The sequence below is a fragment of the Oryctolagus cuniculus genome, chromosome 20 (genome assembly GCF_051225735.1).
Source record: "Oryctolagus cuniculus isolate XC-2025 breed Fujian yellow rabbit chromosome 20, ASM5122573v1, whole genome shotgun sequence".
In the NCBI taxonomy this organism is placed as follows: Eukaryota; Metazoa; Chordata; class Mammalia; order Lagomorpha; family Leporidae; genus Oryctolagus; species Oryctolagus cuniculus.
The window spans coordinates 26,942,400-26,954,954 of NC_142886.1; the positions used below are offsets into that span (position 1 = coordinate 26,942,400).

At 53.4% G+C, this 12,555-nt stretch overlaps 1 protein-coding gene across 4 annotated transcripts in view; it reads left to right on the forward strand.

The window, feature by feature from the left end:
• The window catches only part of ESRRB (estrogen related receptor beta), a 168,055-nt gene that overhangs the window by 141,661 nt on the left and 13,839 nt on the right, over positions 1-12,555 (forward strand). For all 4 annotated transcript variants that reach the window (XM_008272007.5, XM_089322419.1, XM_089322418.1 and 1 more), the window contains exons 4-5: positions 8,294-8,404; positions 8,793-8,954. In XM_008272007.5, the coding sequence (XP_008270229.1) occupies positions 8,294-8,404; positions 8,793-8,954 (273 nt within the window). The remainder of the gene's footprint in view (positions 1-8,293; positions 8,405-8,792; positions 8,955-12,555) is intronic.

Consider the following 12,555-nt stretch of genomic DNA (forward strand, 5'->3'; position numbering starts at 1 on the left):
TTCTTAAAATTAAAAACAATTTTAAAATTTTTTAAAGATTTATTTATTTATTTGAGAAATAAAGTTACAGACAGAGAGAGGGAGAGACAGAAAGGTCTTTCATCCACTGGTTCACTCCCCAAATGGCCACATGGGTGCAAGGACTTGGGCCATCTTCTACTGCTTTCCTGGGCCATAGCAGAGAGCTGGATCGGAAGAGGAGCAGCCGGGATACAAACTGGAGCCCGTATGGGCAGAGGCTTAGCCCACTATGACACAGCGCTGGCCCCTAAAATTTTTTATTTACTTATTTTCATTTGATTTAAAAGGCAAAGAGAGAGGGAGAGACAGAAAGACAGGTAGATCTTCCATTTGCTGGTTCACTCTCCAAATGTCCACAACAGCCAGGGCTGGGCCAGGCTGAACTCAGGGGCCTGGAACTCCATCTGGATTTCCCACTAATGACATTTTACTTTCTCACCAGCATTTTAAAAATGTTTAAAATAAAAGAGTGTTAAAATAAACTTTATTTGGAAGTCATTGTAGTCACAGGCAATTGCAAAAATAGCTCAGAGAGATCCCAGTGCCCTCTCCCGGTGTCCCCAGGGTCACTTCTGCCAGACGCCAGTGTCACTGCCAGCAGGCACCCTTGTTGCGGTCAGCTGGTGTTGTTGCTAACAGACAGGTTTGCATCCCGAATCGGAAGATGTGAAACCCCAAATCCTCCAACATCTGAAACTGTCTGAGTGCAGATAGGATGCTGCAGGTGGAGACTTCAACGCCTGACCCCTGGTGACAGTTTGTACTGCAGACACAGACACACTGAAGTACTGTGTACAAGGAACTTCAGGCTATGTGTGTAAGGTGTGCAGAAAACAAATGAATTTTGTGCGTAGCTTTGGGTCCTATGCCAAATATCTCGTTATGTATGTGCAAATACTCCAAAATTGGGAAAAATATGGGATACAGAACATGTCTGGTCTCAAGTATTTCAGATAAGGGGTACTCTACCTGTCGCCATGTCAGTTAGCACCGAGCACTTGCTGTGTGGCATCTACAGTATTTGAAATGCTTGCGTGTGTTAACTCACTGAGTTACAGAGACGTGAGGGGGAACTTTCTCAGGACCATTCAGGTGGCAAGGGGTAGGGGCAGGGAGTCTGTCTGGACCTGGTCCTGCCTGAGGCTGCTGCTTCTTCCTGCTGCACACACTTAGCGTCTGTCAGAGTTGGGGAAGTTACGTGGGTCGGGGAGGGGGACTCACCTTATCTGGTCCCGAGCCCAACTCAGGGACTGCATCTACGCAGGGTCGTGTATTCCAATGATTAGCCATCTCCTTGGCATTAATGGAACACTTGGAAATAGTACAGTTTTGACCTGCACCTGTTGAGGGATTAAACTGCATTTACCACGGTGGTAAAACAAAGGATTCGTACATACTCCGGTGCTTGGAGGTTTGCAGTGCTTCACATATAAGCATTATTAAAGCCTCTTTACATTCAGAAAGTATCAATGGGATAATAAAAGCTCATAATCCCAGAGAGTAATTGCGAGGTGATTAGTATTTTTAATGTGCTTCCAGCACTCTGCTTTTTAGGTATTTTGCTAATATAAGGGCACAAGGTAATTCTCATCTCAAGTTCAAGTCCCCATCCCTCCTTTTTTTTTTTTTTTTCCCAGTTGATGTTTGAAAAAGTAATTGCCCACTGTATGTCAGTGGGGCTTGCTCTCTGCTGCAAGCTACAGAAAACTCTATGGCTAGTGCCTTAAGCATCAACAAATGATGTTCATTTCTCTGCCCAATGAGAATCCAGAGACAGTGCACTTGACACTCTGCAGGCTTCTCAGCCACAGTGTCAAGGGCTCCGACTCTTTCTGCTCGGATGTTCTTCGGTGGCCTCATATGACCGCCTCGTGGTTGCAAAGAGGTTGCCACACTCCAAACTTCACCTTCCAGGTTAGGGCAGGAGAAAGGCAGAAAGTGCCGCCTCAACGTATCTGTTCTCTTTATCAGAAAAGCAAAAGCATTCCCAGAAGCCTCACTGGCCAGAAGCAGGTTTAACGCTTAGGGAAGCTGAGGGAGGGGGAACAGGATTGTTGGTACAGACTAGGGGCTGGAGACGGTTCTGTTGGCGTGGAAGAGGGAGTGCAATGGAAATTGGTAGACAGCTAGTAATGTCTGTTGGGCCCAGTGTTTGCTGATCCAGGGGCTGGTGTTGTGGCGTAGTGAGTAAAGCCACCACCTGTGTGGCTGGCACCCCATATGGGCACCAGTTCATGTCCCGACTTCTCCACTTCCAATCCAGCTCTGTGCTAATGGCCTGGAAAAAACAGCAGGTAATGGCTCAAGTGTTTGGGCCCTGCCACCTCCATGGGAGACCAGGATGGAGTTCCTGGCTCCTGGCCTCAGCCTGGCCCAGCCTTGGCCGTCACAGCCATCTGGGTTGTGAACCAGCAGATGGAAGATCTCTCTTTCTGTCTCTCTCTCCTTCTCTCTCTGTAACTCTGCCTTTCAAAAAAACAAAACAAACAAACAAAAATTTTGTCAGTGCATTTCTAGAGGATTCATTAGATGATGAATAGTCCCCGTGTGGCAGCTTGCAGAAGAATGAACAGAGACACGCTGGTGGGTAACCAAGCGTAGGCGTGGTTGACCCGTGTCTGCCTAGACAAAGCATAGGCCCTCGATGTCTGTGACAGCTCTCCATGGAGACCAATAAGGACACATGGGTAGGAGGCAGGGAGGTGGGTGGCCTGACAACACTGCACAGTTTATAGAGAACACTGTGGAAGGAGGGTGCCTGCAAACGCTCAAATCCCTAAAGGACTTGCCTTGGGGGAGGAGAGTTGTCCTGCTGTGGGATGGAGGGGGGAGTGACCAGGAGATAGAATCCAAGGGCGAAGGACTGCCTCGAGAGAGTGAATTTCTGGGTGGTGCTGGCAGGACCCAGGGAAGTGGTGGCAAGGAGCAGGCCCTGCGCTCCTATGCCAAGTCCGAGGGACTCCGTTGTCGCTCACACGTCACACGCAGTCACTAGGTTGCCTGCCACAGGCTGGGTGCTGGGCTCCAGACTGAGAATACACAAAGTGCCTCCCCAGGAGGTGCCTGCAGGCATATGTGGGGGTGTTGGTCTTTTATTGGCGCTACTGCAAATAGACATGGAGCGAGGGGGACCCCACGGAGGGCCGGTTCTGCCAGGGCGACCCTCAGGAGAGAGAATTCTTGGACTAGACCTCCTAGAGTGATGCTAGCATAGGAGCCATGTCTGGGAGTGGCGCGGGCAGTCAGGTGGGGGCCACCTCCCCCTACCCTAGACTTGGGGCCCACAGATCTGAGCCACGGGGTCCCCCCACTAAGTGATCATCCACAAATCCTGACTGCGGACAGTGGGGAGCGAGGAGGACAGGCCTGGGCGTCAGCCTCTGAGAGCCCACTGAATTGAAAAGCTGATGCTATAAAGGGAAACACACAGGAGGTGGCAGAAGAAGTGGGGGGAGGGTCTCACCTGGCCTGCGGAACCCCTCTCCGACTTACCAAGCTCTCCCCACCTCTGAGTCATTCCAGTGTCACTAAAGCCGTATGTGGTGGGCAGAGTGGGTGTCACGATTGCCTCTTCCCTGTAACTGGTGGCGCAGGAGAGGCTGGGAGAGCCACCTGCCGCAGGCCACACAAGCTGTGAGGATTCCGGACTGGTCTGGGCCTTGATCCTTGGAATCCACCAGCTTGGCCTAGGGTAGGACTTGGAAAAGCACTCAGGAGGCAAGCAGAGCAACCGTGTTTCCCACCAGGGACCTGTTTGTGCACAATTAAACCCAACAGGCCACTTTTTTTTTTTTTTTAACAGAATAACCTGATAATTGATACACTTATTGATTGGTGCCATTGACCGCTAGGCAGTAAGATCTGGAGGAGACAATTTAGAGGACAGCTTGTACTTGCTGTGCCCTGGGAGCTCATACCTTGGAATAGCAGAGTTTGCTTGGATCCTGGCTATTCTAGGGGACAAATTACTGAATCTCCCCGGGTGTCACTGAATCTCCCCGGGTGTCAGTTTTTCTTATTTGTACAATGGGAATATTAGCACCCGCATTATATTTCGAGGATTAGAGAAGGTAATGCAGACAGAAAGTCCTCCTTTTTAAAGGATTTTTTAAAATTAATTTATTTATTTTCCAAAAGCAAAGAGAGAGAGTGCGTGCTTCCGTCCTTAGTTCACTCCCAAATGGCTGCAACGGCCTGGACTGGGTAATGAGCTTCTTCCTGGTCTCCCTCATGGGTGGCAGGAGCCCATGCACTTGGGCCATCTTCTGCACTTTCCCAGGCACATCAGCAGGGAGCTGAATGAGACAGAAGGGAGCAACTGGGATGCAAACCAGTGTTCATACAGGATGCTGGTGTTGTAAGCAGCGTCATAACCCACTGCACCACAACGCGGGCCCCAGGAAGTCTTCCTTATATTATGTTATTACTCATGTTATTTTGCACAGTTGTGCACCATGCTGGGGAAGAGTCATAACAAGGTTGATAGCAGCAATAGTAACAGGTGCCTCAGCACTGTGCCAGGCCCTGGCGTAGGATTGAGCAGCCCCCAGCTCTAAGGGATGCACCGTCTATGGGAGGAAGTCCAGTGTGGTCTTTTTTTTTTTTTTTTCTGAAAGACTTTATTTATTTATTTGAGAGCAGAGTTACAGAGAGAGAGAGAGAGAGAGAGAATCTTCCATCCACTGGTTCACTCCCCAAATGGCTGCACCTGCCAGAGCTGAGCCTATCCAAAGCCAGGAGCCAGGAGCCTCCTCCAGGTCTCCCATGTGGGTGCAGGGACCCAAGGACTTGGCCCATCTTCTACTGCTTTCCCAGGCCATAGCAGAGAGCTGGATCAGAAGAGGAGCGGCTGGGACTCGAACCAGCGCCCATGTGGTTGCCAGCCCTGCAGATGGAGGTTTAGCCCACTATGCCACAGCACCGGCCCTCCAGTGTGGTCTTGAAGCCCAGGAAGGAGCACCCAGCGTGGCAAAGGGTGGGGAGGGATGAAGCACATCTGCTCCTGTATTCAAGTCTCTCCTGACCCCCCACGAAGGGTCAGGCCTGTATCAGCCAGAGAACATTCCAGATCCACACATTGCCAAAGACAACAACTGCCAACTTCCCTGCCATGCTGAAAGATAGATGCTGCTTTATACTTTTTTTTAATTTTCAATTTTTAAAAAGATTTACTTATTTGAAAGGCAGAGTTATAGAGAGGGAGAGAGAAAGAAATTTTTCATCCACTGGTTCACTCCCCAGATGGCTGCAATGGCCAAGGCTGGGCCAGGCCAAAGCCAGGAGCCAAGAACCCCATCCAGGTCTCCCATGTGGGTGGCAGGGGCCCAAGTGCTTGGGCCAACATCTGCTGGACGGGAAGCAGAGCAGCCGGAACTTGAACCTGTGCTCTGATGTGGGATGCTGGTGTGGCAGGTGGGAGCTTAACGGTTAGAGCACGATGCTGGCTCACGCTTTTACTTTTACATTTCTTGCTCTGGGCGACAGCTGCCTGTGTGTGGCACCTGGGTGGGAGAGGAGACTCACTGGACCAGCGTCTAGGGAGCAGGTGCATCAGGTGGGGAACAGGCTCACCCCTGAGTCAAGCACCAGGATACCGTGTGTTTTGGTGTCGTGGCAGCTTGCTTCTGGAACCTCCCACAGATACCGAAATCCACAGATGCTCAAGTACCTGTGTAAATCTGCTCAGTGCAGGCACAGACACCCCCCCCCCACATCTTCTCGCACATGTGTAGTCAGCTCTACATCACTCGTAATGCTCGACACAAAGTCACCAGTGTTTAAGAAATAATGACAAGAAAAACGCCTGGAGGCGGGCGTTGGGGTGCAGCAGGTTAAGCCACCACCTGGGACGCGTGCATGCTGGATTGCAGTGCCAGCTACTCTTCTTCTGATCCAGCTTCCCACTAATGGACCTGGGAGGCAGCAGGGGATGGCTTCGGCACCTGGGTCCCTGCCACCCATGTGGGAGACCTGGATGGAGTTCCAAGCTCCTCGCTTTAGTCGGATCCAGCTCTGGCTGTTGCAGCCATTTGGAAAGTGAACCAGCAGATGGAAAATCTGTGTGTGTGTGTGTGTGTGTGTGTGTGTGTGTGTGACTCTGCCTTTCAAATCAATGCATAAATGAATGGATCGTTCTTTAAAAAGAAGAGTGTAGGTGTCCAGTCCCCGACACATGTTGGGGGATATTTTGCATCCACAAGTGGTCAGCTGTGTGGATGCAGACCCCACAGGTAGGAAACACCCACTGTCCCCGGAAGACCCTGGCACTCGGCAGGCACTCAGTGGGTGGGGCCCTCGCTGCCTCCTGCAGATGAAGTCTCAGGTTTGTCAGTGCTCTGTGGTGAAGCGGGGCCTGGCGGAGGGTGTGGCAGGCAGCGGCCTCTTTGGAAGTGTGGTACTGGCTGGGGTCCAATGCCTCGTCACCAGGAAGCATCTTCCAGACACCTCTGGGGGGGGACATCCTCCCCCGCCCTGCTCCTCCCGCCCTCACCCAAGGGGCTTGGAGGGCTGAGGGGCAGATGTGCACTGCCGTCCTCCCAGCACATGGCTTGGGTCCCTGCTCCGTGGGGTCGGCTGCCCTTTAGGGTGCAAGGTCCTGGCAGGCGCTCACACGCTGCTGCCTTTACCAGGATGCCGCAGTGCCGTGGTCCGCGAGCTCTGTGCATGCCAATGACCTTGTTCAGATGCTGCTTCCTGGATGGACAGCCTGTGGTTAAGATGCCTGCGTCCCGTGTGAGAGTGTCCGGGAGTGATCTCCGCCTCTTGCTCCTGACCCCAGCTTCCTGCTGATGTGCCTGGGAGCCAGCAGTGATGATGGCTCAAGCAACTGGGTCCTGGCATGCAGGTGGGAGACCCAGGTTGAATTCCTGGCTCCCAGCTTAAGCTGGCATAGCCCCGGCTGTTGTGTACCTCTGAGTAGTGAGCCACTGGGTGGGAGCAGTCTCTCTCAAATAACTCTATATGCTTAGATATGCTCAGAAAGGAAAAAACAAAAGGATGCTGGTTCTGGCCTCTCTGGGGCCAGGCCTGGGATCTTCGCTCTCCTTGGGATCCCTGCTGGCCTGTGGCCTGCACTTTGGGAAGAAAGGAGGCTCGGACTGGCCCTGCCACATCTGCTCAGTGCTCTCTGCCCCATGCGTGTGCATCTGAGCCTTGTGACCACACCTCTGCCACAGGGCTGGAGCCCACAGGCAGGCAGGAAGGAGCAAAGCAGCCGTTAGCTGGTGACGGGTGGGTCACCGAGACGTGATCTGCACTGTCCCCAGGGCCACCGGTGAGCTGAGCCCCGGCTGCCAACGCTGCCCACAGTGGGACCCACTCAGGAGCATACCTGTCACTGGGCTCCCTCCTTCCTCCGAACCTGCCTGCTGGAGATTCTGCTCCTGCGGCAGCCAGCCACAGCCACCGTCGTTACCACCAGTGCTGCCCTCTGGGCACCTGGGAAGTCTACTGGAGGCCCATCTGGGGGCTCAAGGACCCCACATAGAAACCAGGTAGGAACGAGGAGAGCCGGGAGTAGGCAATGCAGCAGCCAGGACAGTCCTGCAGGCGACTTGCCGCCTGACCAGGGGCCGTTCTCTGACCTGCAGAGGTCAAGGAGAAGGAGAACCTGCACCCTGCAGGTCTCCAGTGCGGGCGGGGCCTCCAGCAAAATGACCGCACTGGGCACATTGCCTTTCAGTAGGAGGCGGGGTAGGACGTGGAGGAGACCTCTACCCCACTCCCGCATATTTACTGCTGCCGTGAACGGCACCTGGGTTCGAGTCCCAGCTCCGGCTCCTGACTCCAGGTTCCTGCCAGTGCTACCTGGGAGGGAGCAGGGATGGCATCGGTGGCTGGGTTCCAGGCTGGAGTTCCCAGCTCCCAATTTGGGCCTTGGCCCAATCCTGGTCCTCGCAGGCATCTGGAGAGTGGACTAGTCAGTGGACAGGAGCTCTCTGTTGGTCTTTAAAAAGTATTTATTTTATGTATTTAAAAGACACAGAGAGAGAGAGAGAGAGAGAGAGAGGTACAGGGATTGTGTGTTTTCCTTCCGAGGGCTGACGATGGCTGAGGATGGATCTCAGGGGGATGCTAAATCCAGAGTGGCAGCGGCAGCCCTGGGGCAGGCGGGATGGGCCAGGACTGACGGACCAGTCTTTTAGGATAATTGTGCAGCTACGTGGTCATGACCTTGAAGGACTTAGCAGGAGCTGAGATGCCTCCAAGGTGGGGCTACCCCCCTGGTGATGTTACACAACTCCTGAGACCTTCTCCTGTTGCTCCCCAACAGGTGTGCGCCTCGACCGGGTGCGTGGAGGCCGCCAGAAGTACAAGCGGCGGCTGGACTCTGAGAGCAGCCCATACCTGAGCTTACAGATTTCCCCACCTGCTAAAAAGCCATGTGAGTCCCAGGCAGTGCCTGCGCCTCTCTCCGGCACCAGTGGAACATCTGGCGTCTATTGAGGACATGCCACGACTTGGGGAGGGATCGTCTGGGTGGCGCTGGTGTCACAGCCTTCATTTCCAAAGTCCCAGAAGCCATGGGCCCCAGCATCCAGCAACGCCCCCTGCACACAGCCAGGTTCCTCTCGGCAGAATTCATCAGACAACTTCCGGGGTGGGGGGTGTTGGAGGGGGTTTCTCCGTAGGCCCAGTCATGGCTGCCAGCACTTGGTGGAGTCAGAACGGGAGGGGGGTGGCAGCCACATTGACCTGCCCCAGCCTAGGCCCCTCCCTGGTGCTGGTCCTCTCTTCCCAGGCATTTAGCTTTCCCTCTTTGGTCCTTACAGTGACCAAGATCGTCTCATACCTCTTGGTGGCCGAGCCAGACAAGCTGTACGCCATGCCTCCTCCTGGCATGCCCGAGGGGGACATCAAGGCCCTGACCACTCTCTGTGACCTGGCAGACCGAGAGCTCGTGGTCATCATTGGCTGGGCCAAGCACATCCCAGGTGAGTCCTGTGGGATCAGGGGCGGGGAGGCCAGCGGCTTGCAGCCGGGCTCCCCATACCTGCTCCGGGGGCTGGGGTTCCGATACTTGGAGTCTGGCCCTCAGGGGCTGGCAAACCTTGGCAGGCTTGTTTCCCTTTGGCCTCCCTCTCTCTTCTTGAGGGATTGGAGGGGAGCAGCTCTTGAGAGAGTCCAGTAGTGTTGATGAACTTCAGAACCCTTATTCTGGAAGAGGCTGTGCCTGGACTACAATTGGTCATATTCAAAGAGTGATGGGGCTCGCTTGTGGACTTTACTGGAATTCTGCCAGGAAACACTGAGGAGGGCGGAGTGAGGAGCGTGACCTTGGGAATCAGATTCAAAGTCTGGGTCCGCTGACCCAGAACAGAGCTCCTTCAGGGTGATGTGAGGACAAAATAGACCCCACGTGACAAGCATCGAGCATGGGGCCTCCTGCTTGATCTCTGAGGGAGGCCTGTCTGCTTCGTTGGATCCTTGATTTGTTACGGGCACTTTGGGGCTGGAAGTAGGCACCACCTGCTGGGCCATGTGGGCCTTTCTTCGCTGCATTGCAGACCCCAACTCCATTTTCAGCTTCTCTCTTGGGCTGATGGTGAGCAATGGTGAGGAGTGGTGAGAGCTGATTCTGACAGTTTAAGTTTGTAGCTCCTGCTGCCCGTCTCTTCTCCATCACATGTGTGGTGGAGGCCACTCTCTGTGCAACTTCCCAGGCTCTGTTAATGCGCCCACAATGTAGCTCCTACTATGGGAGAGAAACTTCCTGTCTCCTTCCTCATCTTTTTTTTCTACTAATAATTTAGAGATAATACAAATATTAAAACTGAGGTCAGCCGGCGCCGCGGCTCAATAGGCTAATCCTCCGCCTAGCGGCGCCGGCACACCGGGTTCTAGTCCTGGTCGGGGCGCCGGATTCTGTCCCGGTTGCCCCTCTTCCAGGCCAGCCCTCTGCTGTGGCCAGGGAGTGCAGTGGAGGATGGCCCAGGTGCTTGGGCCCTGCACCCCATGGGAGACCAGGAGAAGTACCTGGCTCCTGGCTCCTGCCATCGGATCAGCGCGGTGCGCCGGCCACAGCGCGCCGGCCGCGGCGGCCATTGGAGGGTGAACCAACGGCAAAGGAAGACCTTTCTCTCTGTCTCTCTCTCTCACTGTCCACTCTGCCTGTCAAAAAAAAAAAAAAAAAAAAACTGAGGTCAATTGGAAAACAAATTAGAGTATACCTAATAAGAATAGATACAGTGTTACAATTGATACATAATAGATACAGCATTATAATTACTAGATACGTTACAACCAATAGTTACCATATTACATTTTTTTTAAAGATTTATTTATTTATTTGAAAGTCAGAGTTACACAGAGAGAGGAGAGACAGAGAGAGAGGTCTTCCATCTGCTGGTTCACTCCCCAATTGGTTGCAACGGTTGGAGCTGCTTCAATCTGAAGCCAGGAGCTTCTTCCAGGTCTCCCACGCGGGTGCAGGGGCCCAAGAACTTGAACCATCTTCCACTGCTTTCCCAGGCCATAGCTGAGAGCTGGAGCAGCTGAGTCTTGAACCGGCGTCCATATGGGATGCCGGTGCTTCAGGCCAGGGCGTTAACCCACTGTGCCACAGCATCAGCCCCACCATATTAGATTTAATAGGTACAAATAGATATAGCATTATAATTAATAGATGCAGTGTTACAGTTAATGGAGACATAACAGATACCAGCACCATAATTAATAGATACAGCATTACAACCAATAGACACAGTGTTACAATTAATAGATGTAGATCTGCTTTCCAGTTAATACTGTTACAATTAATAGATGCATAACAGATACAGTGCTAATTAATAGACACAGCACTACAATGAATAGATACAAATAGATGTGGCATTACAATTAGTAGATATAGTGCTTCAGTTAATGGAGACACAGAACAGATACAGTGCTGTAATTAATAGAAACAGCATTACTGCATGGTGTCACAAATAAAAGTAAAAGGTGGGGAAATGAGCCGCTCTCCCTTTGTGGCTGTTCTTGTGCTGGCGGGGGCCAAGGGCTGGCCTCCTTTTCCCTTTCCACTTTCATCTGTGCCCTGTGAACCTGCGACTGCCTTTCCGTGCGCTCTAATTCGAGCCCTGTGACGTGGGACAGTTTATCTTCCTGTCTGTACATCCTGCTCTTGTTTGACCCAGCCCTGAGAGCTGAGCGCAGGGCACCTGACGACACAGCAGAGGTGCCCTGGACTGCAGACGCCGAGGCCCACCTGCGATCGAAATGAATCCGAAAGTCCCCTGTGTGAGCTGTTATGTGAACAGCCTACAGAGGTGCTGCTGGCTGTCACCTCACTGGCAGGAAGCACAGGGGACTCCCTGGTGGCCCCTGGGTGCTCTGACTCAGGGTGGGCTGGTGCACCCTCACTAAGGAGCTCAGCCCCGCGGGGATTATACACTCAGTAGTTTTTGAATCTGCCCAGCGCTGGCTCAGCACACCTGTGGGGTCAGGGCCCTGCTTAAGACACCTCAGCCTGGATTGCTCCACTAACCCAGGGCCAAATTGGGTACAGCTGCCCCTGTGCCGCCTCTGCCCCGCCCTACGCTCCTGTCCCAGGTTGAACAGCTACTGCGGCCTAGTGATGGCTCAGGAGAGGCACCTGGCGGTTCCCTGGGTCACTGCTTCCTCCACAGCCCCACCTCGAGACACCTCCAAGGGAGTAGAAACTGGAGACCCCGTCCATTTGAGAAACAGCATGCTCATCTGTTGGTTTATTCCCCAAATGCCTGCAATGGCTAGGGCTGAGCCATGCTGAAGGCAGGAACTGGGACCTCACTCCAGGTCTCGCATGTAGGTGGCAGGGACCCAATTACTTGAGTCTTCACCATACCTCCCAGGCAGAGCAGGAGTTGAACCCAGGGGCTCTGATAGGGGGTGTGGCTGTCTTCACCAGCATCATAGCCACTAGGCCAAACACCTGCCCCCAAACCTTATCTTAAGGGCAGTGACACATCAAGTACCTTATGTTTCTAAGTTAATCAGCCTAATCCCATCTCAAGTCAGATGGGAGAGTCATCTGTAGGCCTGCTCACCAGCTCTGAGAGAGAGAGAGAGAGAGAGAGAGAGAGTGTGAACAGGTTGAGCAGGGAGAAAGCAAACTGGAGCCACCCCAGGACCTGTGTCAGCCTCGTCCGATCCAGTTCTCAGACAGAAAGGAGGGCTGGCTGCTTCAGATGACCCAGGAGCAGTGCAGTGCAGAGGGGCCCGGGCTGCTGTCCTCACACACAGGGGACCACGGCTCCGGTGTCGGTGTCCTGCAGCCTGGCGCACCAAGGGCTCGTCTTTCGTGCCTTTGCAAGCATGCAGTGAGCATTTACTGCATGTACGATCTCTCACTAGGAGATGTGGTTGAGAGAAGGAATTATAGTTACCCATTCCCCTGCCCCTTGTCCAAGGCCCCCAGTGGTTGGCTGAACCCCTAGGTAGCACCCAACCCCATAGCTATGAGTTTCCCCCCCGTGCCCTGTGGTGCCACCATGTGGCAGGAGAATCCCTCTGTCCTTCCACGTGTTGTGTCCTTGTGTCACCTTGGCATCACTCCTG